The sequence below is a fragment of the Hevea brasiliensis genome, chromosome 6 (genome assembly GCF_030052815.1).
Source record: "Hevea brasiliensis isolate MT/VB/25A 57/8 chromosome 6, ASM3005281v1, whole genome shotgun sequence".
In the NCBI taxonomy this organism is placed as follows: Eukaryota; Viridiplantae; Streptophyta; class Magnoliopsida; order Malpighiales; family Euphorbiaceae; genus Hevea; species Hevea brasiliensis.
The window spans coordinates 102,503,879-102,531,859 of NC_079498.1; the positions used below are offsets into that span (position 1 = coordinate 102,503,879).

A 27,981-nucleotide genomic window follows, 5' to 3' on the forward strand; every position below is an offset into this window, starting at 1 on the left:
GTAAATAATAATGATAATTAAAAAAGAAATAAAAAAATTAAATAATAATTAGTATTTGTAAAATAATATAAATAATTTTTAAATGTTGTATTCAATTACAAAATGTCTTAATTTTTAAAAATTAAACTTTAAAGGAAATAATAATTTAAATTATAAATGTTAAAGTAGTATTGTAAATAATAGTGATAATTCAAAAGAGAAATAAAAAAAACTAAATAATAATTAATATAAAGGCGAGTATTTATGGAAGGTGGCATGTGGCATTTTCTTAAGAACACCACTCTGCTCTATATATATATATATATATATATATATATATATATATATTATATATATATATATATATAAAACTAAAAATTCAAGGCACATCATGAAACTTACTCTGAAGAAAATGTTCCCAGTGTGAAACGCAAAGGGAGAATTGGTCTCCGGCTTTGAATCATCTAGCATGAATCCTAAATAAAATGGAAGCTTCATATGCTTCTTACTAGTAATTTTAGTGACGTACATTATTTTCAGCATTAGATTATTATACACCTAAATCAAAAATGGGAGCTTCATTCTTTAGTATATAATTCAGTAAATGCTGATTCAATGTGAACTTTTGAATTTGAGGAGCACTTTATTTGACCTTTCTCAATGTTCACTATCCAATTACAATGAATTGCTATTACTGAATAATTTTGTTTCATTTTTAAACCACCTGATAGCTTCTTGGTGTTGCATTGACATTGTCCATTAATGGCTAGTTCAGCAATAACCCTAATCCTTCTCAGCTTATCATGTTTCATACTCTTAACAAGGCCTTCTGCTTCCCAGAAAACAACAATAGTGCAAGGTGAACAGCTTAAGGGAGAATTGTCAGCAAATAATAGCTTGTTTACGTTACGCTTCCAAGAGACTGCAATTCCAGAGAGAGATCTCCGGAGTTACTTAGCAATATATTACACTTATGAAAGCAGTTATCCGGTGTGGGTTGCGAACCGAGACGCTCCGGTCCTTGGCACGTCTGGAATTCTTACAATTGATGGTAACGGAAGCTTGAAAATTTTGCACGATGGTGGTGAGCCGATTTTCTTATATAAAGTTCAAAGACCGAGTAACACAAGTGCTACCCTAGAGGATTCTGGCAATTTTGTACTCCATCAAGTTAATCCTGATGGATCTAAGCAGGTTTTGTGGCAAAGTTTTGATTATCCTACTGACACACTATTGCCAGGGATGAAATTAGGAATTAATTTAGGAACCAGGCATAAGTGGTTTCTTACTTCAAGAAGAAGCTCTGTGTCTCCTGCGTCAGGATCTTTTACCTTTGGTGTGGATCCTAATGTTACGAACCAATTGGTCATCCGGTGGCTAGGCGATGTCTTCTGGACCAGTGGTCCTTGGCAGAGGGGGCGCTTTAATCTGTTAAATGATTCGTCCCTCAATGAAATATACAAGTTCAACTACTTTTCCAATGAGAATGAAACGTATTTCAATTATTCAGTGAATACAGCTATTAGTATTTTCCCAATGTTAAGGATCAATTCAGATGGTGATCTTGTAGGTTTCCGGGTGAATGGTTACAATCAAGAAGTTTCATGTTCCTTCCCTTATGCGGGGAGAATGATTCCAGTGGATGGGTGTGTCCAACAAAAGCTTCCTGAATGCAGGAGTCCTGAAGATATCTCCAAATTCACACCCCATGATGGTTACATGTCCTATAATGGATTTGTTGAGTATAGTGCAACTGAGAATCTGACTCTTCAAGATTGCAGGGCTAAATGCTTGAACAGCTGTTCTTGTGCTGCCTATGCTTCAAAATATAACGATGACACTGGCTGTGAAATTTGGAGCACAACAGCAGGTTTCAGAAGGACTAGTTCAGATGGCCAAAGACAAATATACTTCATTGGCAAAGGCAAGTTCATTTTAGTAAAGTTTATCTTCACCAAAGAAACTTTTGTTTTGATGCGTTGCATGTAGTTTTGAAGAATGAAAGTCAATTTTAATTTGTGGTAACTTTCATCAAGAATATTGCTCTGTCCTTAAATCAAGCTGAGGTTTGAAGCGAAACTATCAACAGTGTTAAATGTTTGGTGATGAAATTCTTCGTTAATATGCAGAAAACAAGTGGTGGCTATGGTTAACAATTGCAGTAGGAGGAGTTGCTATCATTCCCCCAGTTTTCTCCTTTTGCTATGTATTGTGGACAAAGCTCAAGGAACTCAAGGAAAAAGGTCATCTCTCGCTACATTTGTAAAAGAAGTTGTGCATTGCCAATTATCTGTATCATCATTTAACAAATGCTTATTTCATTTAACCTAATTAGGGGAAACGAGGATCGATCAGAAGACTCTATTAAATGAATTAGGAGGAAATGCAACAGAAAGACAAGAGGAAGGAGAGAGTGAGTTACACGTATTCAGTTTCGAAATCATTGCCACTGCCACAAATTATTTTTCAGCTGCAAATAAGCTTGGAAAAGGTGGTTTTGGACCAGTTTATAAGGTAAACAACAAAGAATGATTCATTGTGCACTTGTACTTGCTATTAGATTTGAACACTTTACATTTAGACAGTAAGCTGCTTCCTGCATGATCATGCATATTGTGGAGTCTGGATTAAGTTTACATAAGCAGCCATTAACAAGAAAAATCTCAGGGGAGGCTAACTGATGGAAAAGAAATTGCAGTAAAGAGACTTTCAACAAATTCAGGGCAAGGACTGGTGGAGTTCAAGAATGAAGCAATACTCATTGCCAAACTCCAGCATACCAATCTGGTGAGGCTTTTAGGTTTTTGCATTCAAGGACAAGAAAAGATTTTAGTCTATGAGTACATGCCAAACAAAAGCTTGGATTTCTATATTTTTGGTAGGCCATCTAAAGCTCTTCATGTTTACATATGTTTCCCTTTATGCGTAGCTTATAAGTTAATCACCTCGGTTCTCTAATAAATTTTCTCAAAAACAGTTTCTTCTAGGAAGAGTATATTAGATTGGAAGAAACGTTTTAACATTATTGAAGGAATTGCTCAAGGACTTCTTTATCTCCATAAATACTCAAGATTAAGAGTGATTCATAGAGATTTAAAGGCTAGCAACATATTGCTTGATGATGAGATGAACCCAAAAATATCAGATTTTGGCATGGCTAGAATATTTGGGTTGAAAGAATCAGAAGCTAACACAAACAGAATTGTTGGAACATAGTAAGCGACTGTTTTTTCGGTGTGAAAAAGGACTCTGTGCAAAGCCAAGTTCTAAGGTTTTTTTTTTTTTTTTTTTTTTCCAGCGGCTACATGTCTCCAGAGTATGCTATGAATGGCATTGTTTCAATAAAAATTGATGTCTTTAGCTTCGGAGTCTTACTACTAGAGATTGTAAGTGGTAAGAAGAATAACGGTAGCTATCATCATGAGCATCAACTCAACCTTATAGGATATGTGAGTACTTTATTTACCTTTTCTCTTGCATTATTACACTATACATCTAAAAGCATGCATGATCACATCTTTTTGATCCCATATGAAATGTAAACTCAATACTCAGTGAGTCACACTGGACTTGTTTTCAGGCATGGCAGATCTGGAATGAAGGTTGCGGATTAGATCTTTTGGATCCAATACTGAAAGAATTTTGCCCTCAGAATGTACTGAGATGCATTCATGTGGGTCTCTTATGTGTACAATACCATGCAACAGATAGACCAACTATGTCAGATGTTGTTTCCATGCTTTCAAATGAAACTATGCAATTACCTGAACCAAAACAGCCTGCATTTTTTATCAATGCAGTGGCAGAAGAGCCTGACATACCCGATAGCCAGTCGGACAATTGTTCCATAAATCAAGTATCAATTTCTGTGATGGTAGCCAGATAGTATATTTCTGAATCCATAAACACAATAATGATGTCCTTTCTCAATGGTGGAATTGGGGACTGTGTTAAGGCCTTGGCTGTGATTCTTATGTTCATTGTTGAACGTTTATTGGGAATTGGGATGTTTATTTTTATTTTTGATTCTTTTTCGGATTATGTATTTGGAGATTCTATATGATAGTCAGTCTAATGCCATTATTTTTTTTTTTGAATTTTTGAACAAGACCAGATCAAGAAAAAATGGGATTGCAAACTTGGATTGGACTTTGATGGGAACAAAGAAAGTTTAAAAAATAGAAAATCCAAAAGAAAAATGCAGGAAGTATCCAAGGAATGGATGATTGAAAACTTGGATTGTGATATAAATTTAATTTGAAGAAAGCAGGAACAAAACAAAACTCACAATTGCTGAAAAGATAAATCAGCATTCTCATTGACAATTCATAATTTATACAAGCTTTCATCAAGTATAAAGTATGATTAGATAAGACCAACTGCATCTAACTTTTACAAGCAACAAGCTTAATGTTATGACAAGTGCACAAATCTAAGGCGCAAATACAAACAATATAGAAATGTAAAAGAATGATGAACATAAGATTTACGTGATTTTACAGTAAAATCTACATATAAGACAGTACAGAAAAGTTCTACTATAGTGAAAAGGACAAGATAAAATTACATACAACTCTCAAAAACTTACAATACTATCACATTAAGCAGAAAATAAAATATTTATACGGGTATTACTCGTATCCATCGCTTTCACTATAGACTTCACAAAATATTTTATTCGGGTCACAATGCAAAACTTTTCAGGCTGAATCACAATTTAGTATGTGAATACATATTTAAAATTCAAGCCACGTAAATAACACTTAATTGTTAACTCACATTAACTTAAAATAAAAAAAAAATAAAAAAATTATTGCATTTTGAATCTCGAAATCTCAGTAGCTAACATTTTGGACTTTGGATTGTAAATTTGTTTTCTATATTTACCTAAATTATTGAAGATTATATATTGACATATGCTGAGTAATTTCCAGGAAGTATCCAAGAAGTGGATGTTGAAAATTAACTCTCTAAGAAGGAAAGATCATGTCACATGAATTTATCCTCGACTGGTCAAGAGTCAAAGCAGGCAGCTGGAATATATATATATATATATATATATATATATATATATATATATATATATATCATGTCACATGAATTTATCCTCGACTAGTCAAGAGTCAAAGCAGGCAGCTGGAATATATATAAAAATTTAGATACTGTGAAATGAGCCATAATAATAATCAAATTGTGATTAAATATTAATGATTTTAATAGGTTGAATTGTAAATCATATTACATTATTTGCATGTATAGTTAAGAATTTCACATATGATGATTTTTTTTATGTTGAATATTTTATATGTCTGTATTATAAATGTATCATGAAATTTTATGTGCAAATATTATTTGCCTTTACAAAGTAGGATATTTACAATTAATGATTTCAAATGCTTAAAAATAATTAATGTTTGTAAATTAAGAAAATGCGCATGATAATCTCACTCTCATGTTATTCGTTTTATTTTTTATAATTTTCTTTTGTTCTATAAAAAAAAGATAAAGGAATATATTAAATTTATTAAACATGATAATCTCATTCTCATGTTATTCACTTTATTTCTTATAATTTTCTTTTGTTTCTATAAAAAAAGATAAAGGGATATATTAAATTATTAAATTAATTTGATTAATCTCATATGCAAATAATTAAATACTTTGAAATTTTAAAAAGGGAAGAAAAAAAATTGGTTATATCTAATATAAACTCGAGCTCACATGAGAACGAGTTTAATTACCGTTAGATTAAATATTTGTATCGAGATATATGCAGAATTAATTAAATTGTATATATAGAGTGTAACGGTCGGGCTCTAACCACTAGAGGAATTGTTCGCTTTGGGCATAAGCCTCACGGTTTTGTCCCATAGGTAGAATGGAGAACTTCCCAGGAGGTCACTCATCCTAGGATTTCTCTCAAGAGAGCACACTTAACCCTAGAATTCTTTCAACTCTCCAGACTATTCCACCAAAAGGTGCCTCTAGTGATTAGTTCTTCCATTTTATATATCATTGCCTTGTCCTCCCATTCCGATGTGGGACGTGTTTCCTTATCTTTCAAAGGAGCTTTACGCCACGTCCAGCCTAAGCCGAGCTCCTCACCCCCTTAAGCTTCGAGCGTCCTCGCTCTCACACCATACTGAGGGAGTGTCCGCTCTGATACCAATTGTAACGGTCGGGCTTCAACCACTAGAGGAATTGTTCGCTTTGGCCATAAGCCTCACGGTTTTATCCCATAGATGGAATGGAGAACTTCCCAAGAGGTCACCCATCCTAGGATTTCTAGCACGCTTAACCCTAGAATTCTTCCAACTCTCCAAGTCATTCCACCAAAAGGCGCCTCTAGTGATTAGTTCTCTCATTTTATATATCATTACCTTGTCCTCCCATTCCGATGTGAGATGTGTTTCCTTGTCTTTCAAAGGAGCTTTACACCACGTCCAGCCTAAGCCGGGCTCTAACTAAGCGCTTCCAAAGAGGAACAAATTAGAATAAAAGATAGTTAATACTAGAAATATCATATTAAATTAAATTAAATTCCTGAGTATCCAAATGATGCTTCATTTCTTTCTTTTTTTGTATATATTATTTTTTTGATATATTATCGCACCACTAAGTAGCAATGCTTAGCGCGATGGATTGTCTCCTTTGCGCATGTACGGAAAATACAACCCAATGGATATTAAACTGGAATTTTAGAGTCCGGATCTGCAGAAGTGTCAGAATTGTTCAAGGTTGTCACCTCCTCACCAAATGCATATAGATAGGGCTCACAAAAGTCATATTATGTATGTTGTGCATTATAATTAGTTATTATGTTGAAATGTAAATTATGGAATTATAATTAATTTGTATATCATGTAAATGGTGAATTTATGTAATTAATTTGTAAATTATATAAATTAATGGAAATATGTGAATTTTGATATATGAATTGAGCATGAAAATGAGTTGCAAGAATTGAATGTGAAAGAGAGGTTCCTTAGGCAAATCTCACATCGGCAAAGCACGGAGATGGTCTTGGGTTCAAAAAGTAATGATATATAAAATGGGAGAACTAATCACTAGAAGCGCTTTTTGGTGGAATGGCCTGGAGAATAGGAAGAACTCCAAGGTTAAGCGTACCCGCTTGAGAGAAATCCTAGGATGGGTGACCTCCTGGAAAGTTCTCCATTCCACCCATGGGACAAAACTGTGAGGCTTATAGCCAAAGCGGACAATTCCTTTAGTGGTTGGAGCTTGATCGTTACAATTGGTATCAGAGCCACTAGCGTGTCCTCTTGGGAGATGGTGGGGCAAACCTCAGCGAAGACACTAAGTCCCGAAAGGGGGGGAGAAAGGTCCCTTAGGCAAATCTTACATTAGCAAAGCAAGGAGATGGTTTTTGGTTCAAAAATTAATGATATATAAAATGGGGGAACTAATTACTAGAGACGCCTTTTGGTGGAATGGTATGAAAAGTTAGAAAAACTCTAGGGTTAAGCCTAGAAATCTAAGGATGGGTGACCTCCTGGGAAGTTCTTCATTCTACCTATGGACAAAATCATGAGGCTTATAGTCAAAGAGGACAATTTCTCTCTAGTGGTTGGAGCCCGACCGTTACATAGAGTGCACGAATCTATATGCAAAAATTCAATTTCACGATGGATAAATTCATCCTCATATGAACTCGAGTTCTTTATAGAGATGCCTAAAAATATTACAAACATTAATTTATAACTAAAATAAAGACAAAATTTACCTAAATACATTACAGTCATTATCTACAATAAATTTCATAGGAAAAAAAATCAGGCAACCACAGCAACTACAAATTCAAGTAAAATTCATAAAACAAAAATAAAGAAAACCCATGATCCTTATTTTGCTAGAAAGTAAGGAAAATAAACAAATTTGAATATGAGTAAAATAGAGATGACCATTGACAGTAGAGGAGAGTATCCTATCTTTTAATAAATTATGCCTTGTTTATAAGACAAATTTTGGAACCCTAAGAACCTAATCTCCTTTCCTAAGATCACGGGCTACACCCAAACCTCTTCTGCACCAATCCTATTTTTAATTTCAAATATCCTTTCACTTCTCAGCAAGCAAACAAAGCCAAATGGACTATGAACACAAATATGTATTAAACTATATTGTGTAAAGTATACTCACCCTCGTGTATTAGGGAAAAGAAAGACAGTAAGAGAATTGTTCAAATAAGACCTTGATTTTTGAGATTGGAAATCGTAAAGTGAATCTAAAATTTCAAACTCAAATAGAAATAATTAAATACTTTAGAAATTTAAAGGAAAGAAAAAAGGTTACAAACATTAATTACAAGCATTTTAATCGCTCTTATATGAAAATAATTAAATACTTTGGGAATTTAAAAGGATAAGAAAAAAACAGTACAAACATTAAATTATAATTATGGGTTTGCAATGGAGGGATATCAAAAGTTGAAATGAAAATGGATGAGTAATTTGAGAAGTTTTAAGTACTAAATAAATAAATTATAATTAAAATTCACTTATTTCTTTTAATTAAAAATTACTAAATAGAGCGAGAAAATTGCTACTACGGGAATTATAATGTTTGTATATCAAAAGCTAAAATGAGAATGGAGGAGTAACTTGAGAAGTTGTCAAGTAATAAATAAAGTTATTTTAATTAAAACTCACTTATTTCTCTTAATTAAAAGTTACTGAATAGAAATGAGAAAATTGTTCTCATTCTTTTTTTTATTAAAATTAAAAAATATATCTAAAATTTAGAGAAATTGTCAAATGAGAAAATTATATTTTTACTTTGTTTTTATATATTTATGTGGATAATTGTTGAAAAATCAACACTGCCAAAACCCCCAAAGAGAGAGAGAGAGAGAACATCAAGTCTCTCTTTTCTCTCAAACAAACTACACCATTTTCTTGCTCATTTCAAAATTGTACTTGGAAGTTGGATGGCAATCCATGGAGGAAATTTTATTCTTGCCTTTTTGCCATGCATCCTTTTCTTTGTGATCCCCTTTCACTCAGTCTCAGTTGCAAGTACAAGAAGCACATTGATACAAGGTCAACAGCTTAAGGATTGGGAGCACCTTGTCTCAGAAGAAGGGATCTTTAGGCTAAGATTTTTTAGCCTAGGCACTTCAAAAAACCGATATCTAGGGATATCCTACAACAGGCCGAAATATGGCTTCAAATTGGATTATAGAAACGTAGTTTGGTATTCTTGACATCGATGAATTTGGCAAGCTGCAAATTTCTTACAGCGCAGGCAGCCCTATTGTATTAAGTTCTGCTCAAGCAGTAATGTGAGTGCAAAACTATATGATTCAGGAAATTTTGTGCTGAGGTAGCTTAATTCAGATGGAAATGTGAGGCGGGTCTTATGGGAGAGCTTTGATTATCCTACAGACACTCTTCTGCCAGGTATGAAACTGGGAATTAACTTCAAGACTAGGCAGACCTGGTCTCTAACTTCATGAATAATGTAACACCCCAAAATTTTAATTTTTATGAGCATTTTGGTATTTTAATTTATTTAAATTTTAGGAATTTTTTTGAGATTTTTCGGATTTTAAAAATCGGGTTCGATTTTCCGAAAATATAAACTTTGATGAATTTTAAAAATTTATTTAAAGACCACATGGCAAAACTAAAAATATATTTGGAGTCTACGTATTTTTCTGAGTTTTCTGAAATTTTTTCAGAATTTTTGGACCTCATTTTGTATTTCAAAATTCTGTATTTCGAATCGAACCGGCTGAATCGAACCGGACCGGATCGGACCGGTCGAATCGGACCGGTCTTCTTCCCTTTTTCTTCCTCCCGCGCGCGACGTTCCCTCTCCCTTTTCTCTCTCTTTTCTCTCTCCTCCCCTCCCCTGCCGCCGGCCAGCCGCCTCCCCTGCGTCCCCACCTCGCTGGCGCCGCCTCCCAGCTATCCCAGCCAACCGGCCGCCGCCCCAAACGGTCGGAAACGCGCACGAACACCCCTCCCCTGCGTGCGCAGCGTTTCGACTTCTCCGGCCAAAATCCGGCCGATCCGGCCACCAATTGGACCGAGTCTTGTGTCTAAAATCATCTACTCGACGAGAGCTTTCCATAGACACCAAGAACGCCGAAATCCATCGAGCGGTTTGTCCAATTTTTGCTCGGGAAGTTTTTAGCCCATTTCGATTTTTGGGCTAGATTTCTCGAAAACCGTGAATCCCACGAGAAAACCGAGGCTACCAGCACGCTCCACTAGTCGAGAGCTTCGCAACGACATAAATTTCGAATTTTTCCGACACCGTTTTTCGATGGGTCCCACGGAACTTCGCAGTGTTTTTCCGAGCATTAAATGAGCTTAGAAAATTCTGAAAAATTTATGTACTAACCCCCGTGTTATGGGCTTCGTGTAGGTATCCTCAATTCGCGGAAATTCGACAGTTGACCGGGTCTGTGAATTTTCGAAAAGTCTCCAAATTGGACCGAGGTTTTGGCTACCCCCCCATTGTCAGACGTCCCGAGTGCGTCCCCGAAGTCGGAATCGGCAAAGGTAAACCCGAACCTTGCTTTTTCATAATTTTCTAGTGCTTAAATAGGATTAAAAATCCATAAAATATTCGTGGTAGCTTAGAAAATTACGATTCTTTTTGCAATAGCTTAGTAATATTGCTAAGGACATGGGCAAAGTTTTATAATTTTTAGAGCTTGTTTGGCGCTTTTTGCAAAAATGATCAATAATAAGGACTAAATTGAAATTTTGCGTATTGTGATGGATGACTGATTTGATGGGCCCAGGAGGGGCTGTGTGATATGATTGAGCTGTGGATATATGGATTTTGAATATAGAAGTGTGTTTTGAGCCATTTTGCAAGTTGGGTAGGTCCTAGGTATAGGGGAGACTCTGCCGGATTTTCGGCACGACTTAGGATGTATTGGTCTTTTTCTTTGTTTGTATTGAGTCAAATTTATTAAATGATTGTAATAAAATTGTCAGGTGAGCCGATGACCTTCTTCCTCCGTCCAGCCGCCTCAGTGACCATCGTCAAGTCTGTGAGTAGAATATTAATTTTAATTGTAATTTCGATATTATTATATGTTCAAGCATGCCCATGCATCACTTATATGCATATATTTATGTAGTTAAACTCTAGGCATGATTTATGTTGCATTCATAACTGTTGATGTGCCATGGATGTTGTTGTGGTAATTTGGAGGCGGTGTGCGTGCGTTGGCGGCGTGTGATGTGGTGGACTATGGATAGGACGGTAGTCACGGCTTGAGTAATTCGCTAGGACCCGATCCTTGAGGGGTAGTCACGGCTTGAGTAATTCGGGACCCTCGATTTGGTTATTAAGTGGAAGTCCGAAGTGAGTAATTCGGGCACGAGTTGGATTTAAGAGAGCTGTATAGGGGATCAGCTCCCATATGTTATGATTGATACTACAGGGTGTGTGAGTGCTCCAAATTACCTTTTTGATGTTATGATGTGAAAATGTTGTTGATGTTGCATTTCACTCTACAGGGTGCATTAGTTTTAGATAGTTATAGGGATTATGGTTAAAATTGATATTTTACTCTCTGAGTCGAACGCTCACTCCTGTTCAAAAATTTTTACAGGCCACAGGAGGATATTTTTTGAGGTTAACCTGCTTTCTCCCTCGCAGGTCAATTATTACTGTTTGTATAAACTTGTTAAATCTTAGAATTTTCGCATGTGTTAGAAATGTTTATTTGATTTGGGTCTGTAAACTAAATTATTATTTTGGGACCTGTAAACTTAATATGCTATGCATGTTTGATGGATTGGATGAGGGAGCTGAGCTCCCATTTATTTTATGTTGATGAGTATGTGGAGGGTGGTGAGCTCCCAAATGACTATATATTGTGTTTACAGGTCGGGTGAGTCAAAAACTCCCCGTTGGAAAGTCCATTTTATGTCCGGAGTATGTACGTTTATTTTCTTGAAATTGGGACCACATGGGCCTGAGAATTGGGTCAATGAACAGTTAGGCTTACGACGGGCCTCGGGGCTTTAGGTGGCGAGTCCTAGTTCCGGTCCGGCCCATAGGTTGGGTCATGACAGATGTGGTATCAGAGCTTAGGCTCTAGATTCTTAGGGAATGTTTGTTTAAAATATCGGGAAGAGTCTAATAGGAGTCACATGCGGAAAAATAGGGTCCACATTCGTCTTGCATTGTCGTCTTTACTTCTAGTTTCTGCTTCAAATAATTATGTATAAATATGAGTCCATAGAGCTGTGTAACATGTTTTGAATTTTGTGGGCTAATGCTGCTGAATTTTAGGAAAATGCGTAGAAGCAAGAGAGCTGCCACTGCACCAGAACCAGATGTGCCTGACGAGGTGTCGGACAGATGAGGCGCTTTGCCAGGAGGCGGGTAGGAGGCCTAGAGTCGCTCAAGTAGAGGAGCGGCTACCCCGATCTGAGATCGATCCTTTATGGCACAGGGTCCCATGGACCCCATGGCAGCTACTCTAGCTGGTCTGCAGAGAACCATCGACATGATGGCCCAGTATATGGTCCGCCCTCCACAGCAGCAGCAGTCCACCGCACCAAGAGAGGAATCTTACAAACAGATCATAAATTTCAAGAAGTTGGTGCCTGGTACTTATGATGTGTCAGACGATGCATATCGATTTTTGGATTCTCGCGAGCAGAGCAGAAATGGTGATCGATAGAAGATTGATAGAGTTTATGCAGCATGTCATGGGGCCTATGCCTAGACAATGGATGAATGACTACGTGTTACCCCGGATGGAGGGTTTGACATGGGCTCAGTTTGTGGAACTTTTTATCAATCGGTTTGTGCCAGAAAGTTTCAGAGATCAGAAGCAGTGGGCCTTTGAGGCCCTAAGACAGAATGGCAGTGCAGAGATGAATATGCTCACTTCGAATTGAGCAGATATGCCCCTACGGCGGAGCTACGTAAAACTATGAAGGTGAAGAGGTTCCTAAAGGGGCTTGACAGAGGTATGCAAACTGGCCATGATGTCCGTGAGTCTTTTGATGTGGTGGTTGATCGAGCGCATGATTGAGATTAGCTATGCTGTGGATGACAGCGGAAGAGCAAAGAAAAACAGAGCAGAGGGTTCTTCAGGTGTTCCCCAAATGGGTACTCCGGATAGTGGTGGCCAGAGTAATTACAGAGGAAAGGGTAGGAGCAAGAGAAGTGGTTTTAGACACAGACCACGAGGATTGCACTGAGTGCGGATCCAAAGAAAGGGTCACAGCTCGGCGATTAGCCTGGTCCAGTTCAGGATCCTCCTTGGCACCTTGTGCACAGTGTGGAAGAGGACATTCAGGACCTTGTTTGATGGGATCAAGAGTATGCTTCAGGTGTGGCCAACCAGGTTACTTTGTTAGAGAATGCCCCGTGTTCAGCGAGCCACAGATGGGATCACAGGGTTCTGTTGCAAATGTTCCTCGCCAGTTGTATCCGGGTACTTCCAACATGGCAGGCAGTCAGTTCAGTGGCCAACAGGGCCGAGGACAAGGGGGACGTGGATTTGGAGGCAGATCAGGAGGTAGAAGTCAGTATCAAGGTTCTGCCACTCAAGGTAGGGGTCAAGCTCGGGTTTTCACCCTGACCCACCAGGATGCTCAGGCTTCCAATGCAGTTGTGGCAGGTATTCTTCTGGTATGTTCTTATGAGGCTCGTGTTTTGATAGATCCGGGTGCTACGCACTCATTTGTCTCCCCTGTGTTTGCCATGAGGCTGGGTAGAAACCCTACAACCTTAGAATGTCCTTTGTCGGTAGCTACCCCACTTAGTGACAACATAGATGTAGACATGGTTTTTCCGGGTAGCCGTGTAGTAGTGGATGGAAAGATCCTCCCCAGACTTGGTTCCTCTACGATGAATGGACTTTGATGTAATTTTGGGGATGGATTGGTTGGCAACTCACTATGCCACTTTAGATGCAGGAACAAAAGGTGTATTTCCACATACAGTGTGGAAGAGTTTAGCTTTGATGGTGACAGGAGCGTAGCTCCATATAACTTGGTGTCAGCAATTAGTGCCAGAAAAATGTTGAGGCGTGGATGCCAAGGGTATTTGGCATTGGTGAGAGATACATCTGTAGAAGGTGTCAGCATGGGAAATGTTCCTGTTGTCAGAGAATTTATGGATGTCTTCCTGCAGGAGCTTCGGGGTTGCCACCGAGAAGGGAAATAGAGTTATGCATTGATGTTGTTCCGGGTACAAACCCCATATCAATGCCACCTTACAGGATGGCACCAGCAGAATTGAAAGAGTTAAAGGAGCAACTACAGGAGCTTTTGGACAAGGGTTTCATACGTCCGAGTACTTCACCCTGGGGTGCTCCTGTTCTATTTGTGAGAAAGAAGGATGGGTCATTGAGGTTGTGCATTGACTACAGACAGCTGAACAAGGTGACAGTGAAGAACAAGTATCCACTTCCTCGGATCGATGATCTGTTTGATCAGCTCCAAGGAGCTAGATTCTTTTCCAAGATAGACCTGCGATCAGGCTACCATCAGTTGAGAATCAGGAATGAGGACGTGTCCAAAACGGCTTTCAGGACAAGATATGGTCATTATGAGTTCTTGGTGATGTCTTTTGGACTCACTAATGCACCAGCAGCCTTCATGGACTTGATGAACAGGGTGTTCAAGCCATTTTTGGACCGTTTTGTCATCGTATTCATAGATGACATTCTGGTATACTCTCGGACCGAGGAAGAACACGTGTGGCACTTGAGGATGGTGTTGCAGACGTTGAGGGAGCACCAGCTATATGCCAAATTTTCAAAATGTGAATTTTGGCTAGAAAGCATCTCATTCTTGGGACACGTGGTTTCTAGTGACGGCATTCAAGTGGATCCCAAGAAAATTGAAGCTGTAACTGATTGGCTTAGGCCTACAACAGTCACTGAGGTGCGAAGTTTTCTGGGTTTAGCTGGCTACTATAGGCGTTTTGTGCAAGATTTCTCCAGGATAGCGGCTCCCCTAACTAAGTTGACCAGGAAGAATGTTCCATTCATTTGGACAGATGACTGTGAGGTGAGTTTCCAGAAGCTTAAGGAGTGTCTAACCACTGCCCCTGTGTTGACACTACCTGTGAGTGGTGAAGGATACACCGTGTATTGTGACGCCTCGAGTTGGCCTAGGGTGTGTCTTGATGCGAGAATGGAAAGGTAGTGGCTTATGCTTCAAGGCGGTGAAGAGGCATGAGCGAACTACCCCACCCATGATTTGGAAATGGCGGCTGTAGTCTTTGCACTAAAAATCTGGAGACACTACCTGTATGGTGAAGTGTGCGAGATATACACCGACCATAAGAGTTTGAAGTACATCTTCCAACAGAGGGACTTGAACTTGAGACAGAGGAGATGGATGGAGCTTACGAAAGACTATGATTGCACCATCGGTACCACCTGAAAGGCCAATGTTGTGGCAGATGCCTTGAGCGAGAAAATCTTCCGCGATTTGGCGCACATTTGATGAGAGAAGAGACCATTGATTCAGGAGGTACATGAGTTGATGGATCAAGGTTTAATCCTAGATCTTTCAGATGAGGGGGTATTATTGGCTCACTTTTCAGTGAGGCCAGACTTGAGGAACAGAGTTAGAGTTTCCCAGCACAGAGACCAACAATTGATGAAGATCATAGAAAGAGTATAGCAAGGTGAAGGTGGTGAGTTTGGATTTGCCAATGATGGTGCCCTAGTACAAGGTTCTAGGATATGTGTGCCCGATGTAGACAACCTCAGGAATGAAATCATGCGAGAGGCACACTACACAATGCATGATGTCCACCTGAGTTCCACCAAGATGTACCATGATGTGAAGGATAGCTATTGGTGGAATGGCATGAAGAGAGACATAGCACTTCGTGTCCAAGTGCTTGACTTGTCGAAGGTGAAGTTTGAACACCGAGACCGTCGGTGAAGTCGCAAGAGCTCCCTATCCCGAATGGAAGTGGGAAATGATCACTATGGATTTTGTGGTTGGGTTGCCGTACCACGCAAGGGTATGATTCGATATGGGTAATTGTAGACCGCTTGACCAAATCGGCTCACTTCTTACACAGAAAGACTACATACTGTGGGCACGGTATGCGGCTCTACATTCGAGAAATAGTCGATTGCATGGAGTTCGGCTTCCATAATATCGGCAGAGGGATTCACTTCGATTTTGAAGAAAGTTGCAGGAGGCACTTGGCACAGTTGAACTTGATGACGGCTTTCCACCCTCGCATGCAGAACGAATCGAAAAGACAATCCAAACACTGGAAGACATGCTTCGCATGAGTGTCTTGGATTTTGGAGGTCAATGGGATGAGCAGCTAGCTTTGGTGGAGTTTGACTAAAACAACAGTTATCACTCCAGCATAGGGATGGCACCCTATTAGGCATTATATGGAAGAATATGTAGGTATCCTCTGTGTTTGACAGAAATGGGGGAAGCGAAGGTGCATGATGTAGACCTAGTGCAGTACACTTGCGAGGTAGTTCCTTTAATCGTGAACGAGCAAAGCTTTCGAGGCGTAAGAGTTATGCATACCCAGACGGAGGATGTGAGTTTGCGTGGGCGTATGTATTCTGAAGGTTTCTCCAATGAAGGAGTCATGAGATTTGGAAAGAAGGGCAAGTTGGTACCTCGGTATATTGGACCTTTTGAGGTTACGGATAGAGTTGGGCGATTGCCTACGGTTGGAGCTACCACCCAACCTTTCTCACGTTCATCCCGTGTTTCACATCTCCATGCTCAGGAAATACATTCCCGATCCTTCTCATGTACTGCAGCCGGATGTGATAGAGTTAAAAGAGAACTTGACATTTGAGGAGCAACCTGTAGCCATAGTGGACTACCAAGTAAGACAACTAAGATCCAAACAGATCCCTATGGTTAAGGTTTTGTGGAGGAGCCAGTCAGTGGAAGAGTGCACTTGGGAGTCAGAAGGACCGGCCGCCGCCCCAAACGGCCGGAAACGCGCGCGAACGCCCCTCCCCTGCGCGCTCGGCGTTTCGGCTTCTCCGGCCAAAATCCTGCCGATCCGGCCACCAATTGGATCGGGTCTTGTGTCTAAAATCATCTACTCGACGAGAGCTTTCCATAGACACCAAGAACGCCGAAATCCATCGAGCGGTTTGTCCAATTTTTGCTCGGGAAGTTTTTAGCCCATTTCGACTTTTGGGCTAGATTTCTCGAAAACCGTGAATCCCACGAGAAAACCGAGGCTACCAGCACGCTCCACTTGTCGAGAACTTCGCAACGACATAAATTTCGAATTTTTCCGACACCGTTTTTCAGTGGGTCCCACGGAACTTCGCAGTATTTTTCCGAGCATTAAATGAGCTTAGAAAATTCTGAAAAATTTATATACTAACCCCCGTGTTATGGGCTTCGTGTAGGTATCCTCAATTCGCGGAAATTCGACGATTGGTAGTCTGTGAATTTCGGCGGCATGCACTGATTCTGGAAAAGTCTTCGAATTGGACCGAGGTTTTGGCTACCCCCCCATTGTCAGACGTCCCGAGTGCGTCCCCGAAGTCGGAATCGGCAAAGGTAAACCCGAACCTTGCTTTTTCATAATTTTCTAGTGCTTAAATAGGATTAAAAATCCATAAAATATTTGTGGTAGCTTAGAAAATTACGATTCTTTTGCAATAGCTTAGTAATATTGCTAAGGACCATGGGCAAAGTTTTATAATTTTTAGAGCTTGTTTGGGCGGTTTTTGCAAAAATGATCAATAATAAGGACTAAATTGAAATTTTGCGTATTGTGATGGATGATGATTTGATGGGCGGGAGGGGCTGTGTGATATGATTGAGTTGTGGATATATAGATTTTGAATATAGAAGTGTGTTTTGAGCCATTTTGCGGGTTGGGTAGGTCCTAGGTATAGGGAGACTGTAGAATTTTCGCACGACTTAGGGCGTATTGGTCTTTTCTTTGTTTGTATTGAGTCAAATTTATTAAATGATTGTAATAAAATTGTCGTGAGCCGACAGCCTTCTTCTTCCTCCGACCGCCTCGGTGACCATCGTCAAGTCGTGAGTAGAATATTAATTTTAATTGTAATTTCGATATTATTATATGTTCAAGCATGCCCATGCATCACTTATATGCATATATTTATGTAGTTAAACTCTAGGCACGATTTATGTTGCATTCATAGCGTTGATGTGCCATGGATGTTGTTGTGGTAATTTGGAGCGGTGTGCGTGCGTTGGCGTGCGTGTGATGTGGTGTGGACTATGGATAGGGCGGGGTAGTCACGGCTTGAGTAATTATTTGGGACTCGATCCTTCGAGGGTAGTCACGGCTTGAGTAATTCTGGGACCCTCGATTTGGTTATTACGTGGAAGTCCGAAATGAGTAATTGGCACGAGTTGGATTTAAGAGAGTGATAGGGGATCGGCTCCATATGTTATGATTGATACTACAGGGTGTGTGATTGCTCCAAATTACCTTTTTGATGTTATGATGTGAAAATGTTGTTGATGTTGCATTTCACTCTACAGGGTGCATTAGTTTTAAATAGTTATAGGGATTATGGTTAAAATTGATATTTTACTCTCTAAGTCGAACGCTCACTCCTGTTCAAAAATTTTTAAAGGCCACAGGAGGATATTTATTGAGGTTAACCTGCTTTCTCCTCGAGTCAATTATTCTGCTTTGTATAAACTTGTTAAATCTTAGAATTTCCGCATGTGTTAGAAATGTTTATTTGATTTGGGTCTGTAAACTAAATTATTATTTTGGGACCTGTAAACTTAATATGCTATGCATGTTTGATGGATTGGATGAGGGAGCTGAGCTCCCATTTATTTTTATGTTGATGAGTATGTGGAGGGTGAGCTGAGCTCCCCAAATGACTATATATTGTGTTTACAGGTCGGGTGAGTCAAAAACTCCCCGTTGGAAAGTCCATTTTATGGCCGGACTCTGTCCGTTTGTTTTCTTGAAATTGGGCCCAAATGGGCCTTAGAATTGGGTAAATGAACAGTTAGGGTTACTACAGGACTCGGGGGCTTTAGGCTGGCCAGGTCCTAGTGCCGGTCCGGCCCATAGGTTGGGTCGTGACAAATAAGCAGTGAAAACCCTGCTCCAGGGTCTTTTACCTTTGGTGGAGAGCCCAATGGTTCTAGCCAACTGATTGTATGGTGGCGGGGGCATGTGTTTTGGACTAGTGGGCTTTGGCAGGAAGGACATTTTAGTTTGCTCCGAAGTTATCCTATGAACAGAACAAAATCTTTAGTTACATTTCGAGCGAGAACGAGAAGTACTTCATGTTTTCTGGAAAGAAAAACCCCACCGTCTCAGTAAATAAGATAATTTTATATGGTGCAATTCTAGAAGGTTTTAGTTTGGCACCATTTTTTCGATGTCACTACGAGAATACTCTTGGTTGTGTGCCAGAAAAACTACCCAACTGCAGGAAATCTCATGATTGGTTCCAACTGAGAATAGGTAATATATTCAGTAATGGATTCAAGTTTAATCAAAGTCATAAATTGAGCCCCTTTGATTGCCAAGCTAATTGCTTGGCTAATTGCTCTTGCATTGCCTATGCTTCTACGAGTGAAGATAGAACAGGTTGCGAGATTTGGAGCGAAGGAATAAGTTTCACAGAAACGGATTCCCCTATTAGCAGAGAAATATACTTTCTAACAGCAACCAAAGGTAATTCTACATTATTGGTGGACTTTGTACTATAATGTGTGAGACATCCTCGTCCACATTTTAATTTATTTTTGGCAGTTCCGATGCAATATTGCCCCACTTGTGGTGCCACAGGCGATTGGATGGCAAATAGAATGCTTATAAACTAACTGATATTTTGCTGTAAATGTAGCAAAGTGGCGGATATGGCTTACTATAGCAATAGCAGCAGCAGTTGTAGCCATACTCATAGGCTGCTCATTCTAATGTTTCATTCAGAGAAAACGTAGAATGGCAGGTAATCATTTATACATAGGAACAGAACTCTATTAATTTTCAGCATCTTTTTTTTAACCATTTTTTGTCATTTACTAGGGAAAACCGACACAGAACTAGAGATGCTATTGTATGAGCTAGGAGCTCCTACAGCACTTTTTGGCAAATCTAGGAGGAAGACAAAACTCAGAAGAGAAGTGCAAAAGAGAGAGGAATTACAGTTTTTAAGCAACGTAGCATCTGCCACAAATAATTTTTCTAATATGAATAAACTTGGAGAAGGAGGGTTTGGACCTGTATTCAAGGTATGAATATGGGACTTTTTCAGTCTAGACATATGAATTTCAGAATTGCAGATCAAGTTCTTATTTCAGGCCTCATTATCTATTTACTGTTCCAGGAAAAATTACATGATGGTCAAGAAGTAGCCATAAAAAGGCTTTCTGAAAATTCTGGGCAAGGAGTAGTAGAGTTTAAGAACGAAGCTCTGCTAATTGCCAAATTGCAACACACTAATCTTGTTAGGCTCCTGGGTTGTTGCATTCAGGAAGACGAGAAAATGCTAATCTATGAGTACATGCCTAACAAAAGCCTCGATTTCTTCCTCTTTGGTTAGCTAATTGAATGCCTTGAGTTTCTGTTTCAGTTAATTATCTTTCCTGATATGCCTGTCAATATTTGTTACACTTAAATTCCTGAGAAAACCTCTGAACAGATTCTGAGAAGAAGCGTGTGCTAGATTGGAAGAAACGCTTGGATATCATCCAAGGCATTGGTCAAGGACTGCTTTATCTTCACAAGTACTCAAGCTTGAGGATAATACACAGATTTGAAGGCCATTAACATTTTACTTGATAGCGAAATGAAGCCAAAAATATCAGATTTTGATTTGGCTAGAACAGTTGGGTCTAATGAATGCCAGGCAAACGCAAAGATGATAGTTGGAACTTTGCAAGTAATGATACAAATCCAAGGTCTCTGACAAGTTTTATAAGTTCACATACATTTGTTCAGAATTCTGAGATTGTTTCTTTCAACTATTGATCATGCACTAGATACATGTCACCTGAATATGCAATGAACGGCATTTTCTCAACAAAATCAGATGTGTTTAGCTTTGGAATCTTGTTGCTGGAGATTGTGAGTGGCAGGAAAAACAAACAGTTTCCATGAGTCTGATGGCCCAACCAACCTTGTAGGATATGTAAGTTGTGTTGATAATCTTTGTCGATTTGATTTCATATTGAAAAATCAATGTGAAATTCACAGTTATTGCATGGCATGTTAGGCCTTCTTTGTTGATAATAGAATGGATTTGTTAAAATTCCAGGCATGGGAGTTGAGGAGAGAAGGCAGAGGATTGGAGCTAATGGACTCAACACTAGCTGACACATTGGAGAATACTCAAGCATAGAGGTGTGTTCAAGTTGGACTCTTGTGCGTGGAAGACAACCCAGCAGATAGGCCATCCATTTTAGATGTTATATCTATGAAATACAATGAAGGTTTTCAACTACCTCCACCAAAACAACCTGGATTCCACATAAGGATGAACCTGGTGGAAGATTCGGCAGAGCCAGAACTTTTTCCATTGAATAGGATGTCAGTTTCAGAGATGGATGCAAGGTGAAGAGAGCAAATTTATCAAACCCCATTATCAAATCAAGAAATCTTTCCCATAATTTTATTTCTATTTATCAAACCGTATAATCACCACAATACTTAAGTGCTGAGATGCAATTATTTGTTTTCACGAATTTAGTTGATAGGAGTTTTAGCCATGGCGTTACCAATGGAAATTTGGTTGATAATCATTCAAATTTTGGAGACGGATTTAGCTATAGAATACGTGGTGGTTAATAATAGTGACAGCAATATGGTGTCGCTAATTCCATCGCTAATACAACACCAGAAAATTTTGGGTTAACTTTTGAGCAAATTTCATTGCTCGTCTACTTGCTGCTGGGACAAAAAATAAAAGTAAAAATCTTGTCATCTGCGAATAACAAGAAAATATTAGTAGCTCTTAATTAAAGAAATGTTATTTTTATATTTTAATAAATTATTTTTAATTGATTTTTAGAAAGTCAATTCAGTTGAATCAATGGAATATCAATTTATTGGTGTAAAGTGAGCGTAGCAATGAATTAGGAACGTGCATGATTTTATTATAACTAAATAATCAAATTGAATTAATTATTTTGATAATAATATATATAATTTAATTTAATTTTAAATTAATAATAATAAAAAAATTTTATTTTTAATTCAATTATTTTTAATTTGATCACTCAATTAACAAAATTTTTATTCATTAATATATTAAAATTTTATTAATAATATATTATTTATAATTATTATTTTATAGTTTTATAGTAATATTAAACTTATAATTATTATCTTATTAATATTAAATCATATGTATTTTTTATAAATAAAAAATTATAAACATATTTTATTAAATAATTAATAATATAAAATAAATATTTTATTTTTTCAATTAATTTAATTATAATCCATAACCGATCGAATATTTTCGATTTTAGTTAATTTTTTTCTCTTAATTTCAATTTATTTTGATTAATTTAATACTCACCCTTAATCAAAATAAATATATAACACCCTGAATTTTTAGATAATTATTTTATGTGTAAGTATATAATTTTTAACTGGTTTGACGGGTTTAGGAGAGGCAATATGATGTTGATAAGATATAAATTGAGGTGTATGATTTAGAAGTGTTATTTAAGTCATTTTGTAGGTTAGGTAGGTTCTAGGTATGGAAAAAATTCTGTCGAATTTTCGGCAAAACCTAGGATATCTTTGACTTTTTTAAAGTTTTATTTTAAGTAAATATTAATCAGTTTGTAATTAATTGTTTAGGTAAGTCAAGCCAGCCTTTCTCCTCCGTCCAACCGCAGTATTAACTTGTGAAGTACTGTGATTAGATATTGATTTTAATTACAATTTCAATATTATTATATATTTAAGGCATACTCATGTATCACATATAAATATATGTATGTAGCTAAAAATTAGGCACATTTTATGTTGCATTTTCTTAATTGTAAAAATGGATGTGGATGTCGCCTTAGAGTAATTTGGAGCTGTGCGCGTGTGTCGGTGTACATTTTCTTTGACTTTTTTAAAGTTTTGTTTTAAGTAAATATTAATCAGTTTGTAATTAATTGTTTAGGTGTGCCGGCTAGCCTTCCTCCTCCGCCCAGCTGCTGCATTAACTTGTGAAGTACTGTGAGTAGATATTAATTTTAATTACAATTTCAATATTATTATATATTCAAGGCATACTCATGCATCACATATAAATATATGTATGTAGCTAAATGCTATGCACGTTTCATGTTACATTTTCTTAATTGCAAAAATGGATGTAGATGTCGCATTAGGGTAATTTGGAGCTGTGTGCGTGTGGTGTGGTGTGGTGTGATGGATATGAGTAGGACGGGCAAATCAGCTTAAACTTATCTCGCTTGAGGCTTGGTCCTTTTTTAGGAAGTCAGGATGAATACGACTTTGAATTGATTTCGCTGACCCCGCAATTGGATTATTAAGCGAAAGTCCGGCTCGAGTTGATATCGCTGGTAGGTTTTAGACTAAGAGAATTGTATAGGAGATCAACTCCCATATATATTTTAATTGATATGGTATATGTGTGTGTGAGCGCTCCAATTTATTCTTTGGGAGAATATTGTTTGAATTTGGTGAAAATTGTGGAATGATGTTGCATTTCATCTTTAGGGATGCATTAAAATTAGATAGTTATAGAAATTATTTTTAAAATCAATATCTTACTCTATGAGTCAAACACTCACTCCAGTTCACTCCATTTTTTCAAGTTACAAGAGAGTTCTTCTTATGATTGACCTGTCTCCTCCTTCGCAGGTCCATTGGTGCCTTGTTTATATTTATTATTGTTGATTGAAATCTAGAACTCTACATGTACTAGTAACATTTTATTTAGCTGGGTTTATAAAAGATTAACTATTTAAATTTGTTAACTTATTGATTATGCATGTGTAGACTTACGGATTTATTTGTTTATGTGGACGAGGGAGCTGGGTTCCCAGTGATCACATTGTGTTGATTGAGAATATTGTGGGTGAGCTGAACTCTCCAAATGGTTATATATTGTGATTACAGGTCGAGTGAGTCAAAGACTCCTCGTTAGATGGTTCAGGATATGGCCAGGCTTTGTCTAATTATTTTTTTAATTTGAATTTTGAAATTAGGCTTATAGTTTGAGCTTGAACAGTGAGATTTACTATGGATTTTGAGAGCCTTATGTTAACCCAAGTCCTAGTATCGGTCTAGCCCGTGGAATCCGGTATAATAAACTAATAATTTTAACCTAACTATATTTATAGTATCTATTTTTTTATTTTTTTATTCCAAATATTTAAAATGGGTCTTATTAATTAGAAATATCATACAATTTGAAATTTTATTTCTTTCTAATAAATGAAAATTTTCTAATATATAATTTTTTATATTCTAATAAAAAAAGTTTAAAACAAACAAATTTGATTTCTTTTTTAAAATGAATTTGTGTAATGAATTAAAAAAAAGAAAAGAAAAGAAAAGAAAAGAAAGAAGCATTTAGATACTTTTACATTCCAAAAGTATCCATCCCTTATTCAGAAAGGCCTTCAGGCTCAAGGGCGTATGAGTAATATCACAAAAGCAATTCACCAGCAAAATCTGCGGCCAGATTGATCACGAGCTTCGCACGTGCTACCTCTTCACCGCATATTTAGAGCTCCTACCTACCGCGTGTCTAATTGATGAAGCGCCACTACTTGCAATAATTGCGTGAACTGGGGTTGGGATTCTCTTCTTCTTTGTCCCAATTTCTCTTTCGATTATTCAAATCAAGCCCTAACCCTAGTTACCAGCCATGTCTTCTAAGCAAGGTACTTGCTTTACGTTTAATTTTGTGAAAATTGATTTATATTCTGTTTTAGGGGCAATACCCGGGATTTGTTAGATTATGTGATTGATTTCATGGATTTTTTTTTTTTCAATTTTACAGGTGGAAAAGCAAAGCCCTTGAAACAAGCCAAGGTTGAGAAGAAGGAATACGATGAGGTATTAGTTTTAATAACTTCTAGTTCTGTTTAGATATCTTGTGCTTAGCTTTGTTCGGTGTTGGATAGATTTATATTCTCAAGAAATATGTAATTTTTGTAGTCAAAATTTCTAGGCTTTGGTTTCTTTTTCTGATTGGAATTTATTCACAAAACCAAGATTTGGGAAACTTTGTTCGGTGCCCAAAGAACAGAAAATTTGGACTGCAATAAAGTTATTTTGTCAGATTAGCTATTCCTCTGCTGTATAGGTTTACTACTGTCAAGAAATTGTAAACTCTTTTAGTGAAAATAAGAGATGCAGATTGGTTTCTCATTGGAATTGATTCATTATGAGATTATGGAATTCTCTTCAGATGTTTTATGAACTTGTTAATCTGGATTTTGCCAGAATCCAACTCAGATTTGAAGCCAAAAATTTATGTCCAAACAAACCATCTGAAAATTATAAGCGCATTTGTGTGTGTGTGTGTGTGTGTGTGTGTGTGTGTGTGTGTGTGTGTGTGTGTGTGTGTTTATCTGGTATGCATTTGTATTTTTTGTTTGTAGTTATTGGTTTCACACTAAAGAATTGAGATGTCTTGGTTAGAGTTTCATTAGTTAATGTTTTAACTAAGGGTATCAGCTGTTTGCTTGAGATGAAATTGTAATGCGAACCATTCTTGGTTCAAGCATGTGGTTGTGCTGAAGATAATTTATATTATTGTTGATCATACTAGTTTCACACTTAAGCGAATAATAAACATGCTTACTTCTGTTTGGTTCTAAGTGTTGCGTTCGCATTAAGTGGGTTAACTACTTTATAAATTTTTGCTTGATTCTTATCACAATGCAATGCTTCTTTGCCTTCTTTATGAAGTTCGTGTTAAGAGTGTTGTAATCTTTTTGTTATTATTAATAATATGAATTACTCTGGTTCTGTACAGATTGATAAGGTCAACATTCAGAAGAAAAAGGACGAGGAGAAGGCAAGAATACTGGGACTTTTTAACTTTGTAACTACTCTTTTTCATAGGATTGATTCATGACAAATAATTCATTTGGTCTGATTCAAATGTGGAACAGGCACTTAAGGAGCTTAGAGCCAAGGCGGCACAGAAAGGATCTTTCGGAGGTTCTGGGCTCAAGAAGAGCGGAAAGAAATGAGGGTTTTCAAACCAATATCAGAATAGAATATATGACTCATGGCTTGTGATTACGGATTATATTATGAATCTATTATATCTTTTCTTTAGTGTTGGTTTGTCTCATCCTTTGCAACATGATGGTTTACTTTCATGCTAAATGCCACAGAACCTTGAGTCAATCTCAGTATGTTAAACTTAATAAATCTCTTGTGCTCTTTTACTGTGTCTTTTAGTTAGAGACGTCATTAGAGATTTTATTTAAGGTTGTCTCTATTTTAGGTGCTTTCATGCATTTATCCGAATGAAATGAAAATTCTAGATACCATAAATAATGATTAATGATTTGGAAGCACTTCCAAGATTTATTGCTTTAGAAGCTTCTATAACGAAGAAACGGATTTATTCTTTTTTTTTTTTTTTTTTTTTTTTGGGATAGGTTTGTAGTCGAGTTGTATGGGTAGTGTGGAGAAAGTGATTGGTGACTGCTAGTTAAAGATCATCTGGGCTTTGGCAGTTGCAACATTCAAGTGAATGTTTTTCATAAGGGAAATTTATAGTTTGATCTCTAAGTTTTGCATATATTACATTTTAGTATTTAGGTTTTTGAAAATTAATTATTTAGTGGGGGAAATTTATAATTTGGTTATTAATTTTGCCTATATTATATTGTAATTTTTGAATTTTAAAAAATTAATTATTTAGTCTTTGTATTTTATATTTTATTATATTTTAGTTAAAGTTTTAGAAATTTATTATTTAACCTTTATATTTTATATTGTATTACAATTTAGTTCTTATAATTTTAATATATAAAATAATTGAATCTTTTTATTAATGAATAAAATTATTATAAAAATTAAAATTGTAGAATTAAATTATTTTATATATTAAAATTAAAGAGTTAAATAATTTATTTTTTAAAATTTGAAAATTTGAAAATTTTTTTAAAATTTAGAGATAAAAGTGTAGTATTAAATAAATTTCAGATACTATTGTAAATTTTCCTTTTGAGAATGAAAGCTCATATATTCTCGATGAATTAAGGGGGAACATCCTTAATAAGAGGATGCTGGATTTCGATGAGAAGTCCTCTAGCGAAATAATAGATGAGTATCATTGAAGGAATTGTTCAACCATTGATGCTTCAGTGTCATTTTGAACTTGGAATAAGTGAGAACAACAATATAATGGAATTTCTTTGACCATTAGCCCCCAAGATTTGAATAATTTGAGAACTTGATGATTACATCAACGTGGCACACTTCCAAAGGATTAGTGATGTTGGGCAAAAAGTACTCGTGTCCGCACCCAATCCAGAACTCCCAAAGGCATTAGCAATGGTAGGTAGCCGACGCCAGCCTGCGTCGCTGCCGAACAAAATCAAACGTGTAAATTGCATCCTTTTTATACCAAATCCAAACTTTTTTCCCCTTTCCTGCCATTAGCAAATCTCTGAGCAGACTTGGCTATATCTACACACTTCCATGATCCATGGTAATTCCATAAAGATCTACCATTAATTGAATGTTCCTTCATACATTCATATTAGACAAGAATTAACTCCTACAGGTCCTATCTTCAATTTAATTAATAATAAGAACTAGAGAAACTTTCATCCATATTAGACAAGAATTAACTCCTTTTGAAAATTTAAATTATGATAAGATTATGATTACTTGAGGATTCATCACTTATCTCGTAGTATTAGGATAATCCTCCAAATTTGAGTCAAAAAGGAAATTGAATGTAAATATTTTAGGCACATGCTTCTTCCATAAATTTACAAGACCTTGTCCCGATCATTTGGCTTTTTTTGGTGCTAAACAGTAGGCTCAGAGGCCAGAGCACTCAACAGCTTTACATCA

At 37.1% G+C, this 27,981-nt stretch overlaps 1 protein-coding gene and 1 pseudogene across 2 annotated transcripts; both read left to right on the top strand.

Moving 5' to 3' along the window:
- The first annotated feature begins 638 nt into the window (after window positions 1–638).
- Window positions 639–4,076, top strand: LOC110645684 (receptor-like serine/threonine-protein kinase SD1-6). 2 transcript variants are annotated; one of them, XM_021798909.2, is made up of 7 exons: window positions 639–1,903; window positions 2,109–2,222; window positions 2,315–2,493; window positions 2,647–2,857; window positions 2,957–3,194; window positions 3,278–3,428; window positions 3,560–4,076. In XM_021798909.2, the coding sequence occupies exons 1-7, from the start codon at window positions 742–744 to the stop codon at window positions 3,863–3,865; spliced, it is 2,361 nt and encodes a 786-aa protein (XP_021654601.2). In that variant the 5' UTR covers window positions 639–741; the 3' UTR covers window positions 3,866–4,076. The 2 variants fall into 2 exon arrangements, with proteins under 2 accessions (XP_021654601.2, XP_058004905.1); XM_058148922.1 differs by lacking the exons at window positions 639–1,903; window positions 2,109–2,222; window positions 2,315–2,493; window positions 2,957–3,194 and having other exon boundaries at window positions 2,721–2,857.
- Window positions 4,077–8,830: 4,754 nt separating this feature from the next.
- LOC110645676 (G-type lectin S-receptor-like serine/threonine-protein kinase CES101) lies at window positions 8,831–21,665 on the top strand (annotated as a pseudogene).
- Window positions 21,666–27,981: the final 6,316 nt, after the last annotated feature.

Excerpts from the sequence above, each read along its gene's own strand:
- LOC110645684 (XM_021798909.2), top strand. The coding sequence starts at position 742 with ATGGCTAGTTCAGCAATAACCCTAATCCTTCTCAGCTTATCATGTTTC. Across the intron at positions 3,195-3,277 it reads AACAGAATTGTTGGAACATA|CGGCTACATGTCTCCAGAGT; the intron begins GTAAGCGACTGT and ends TTTTTTTTCCAG. Across the intron at positions 3,429-3,559 it reads AACTCAACCTTATAGGATAT|GCATGGCAGATCTGGAATGA; the intron begins GTGAGTACTTTA and ends ACTTGTTTTCAG.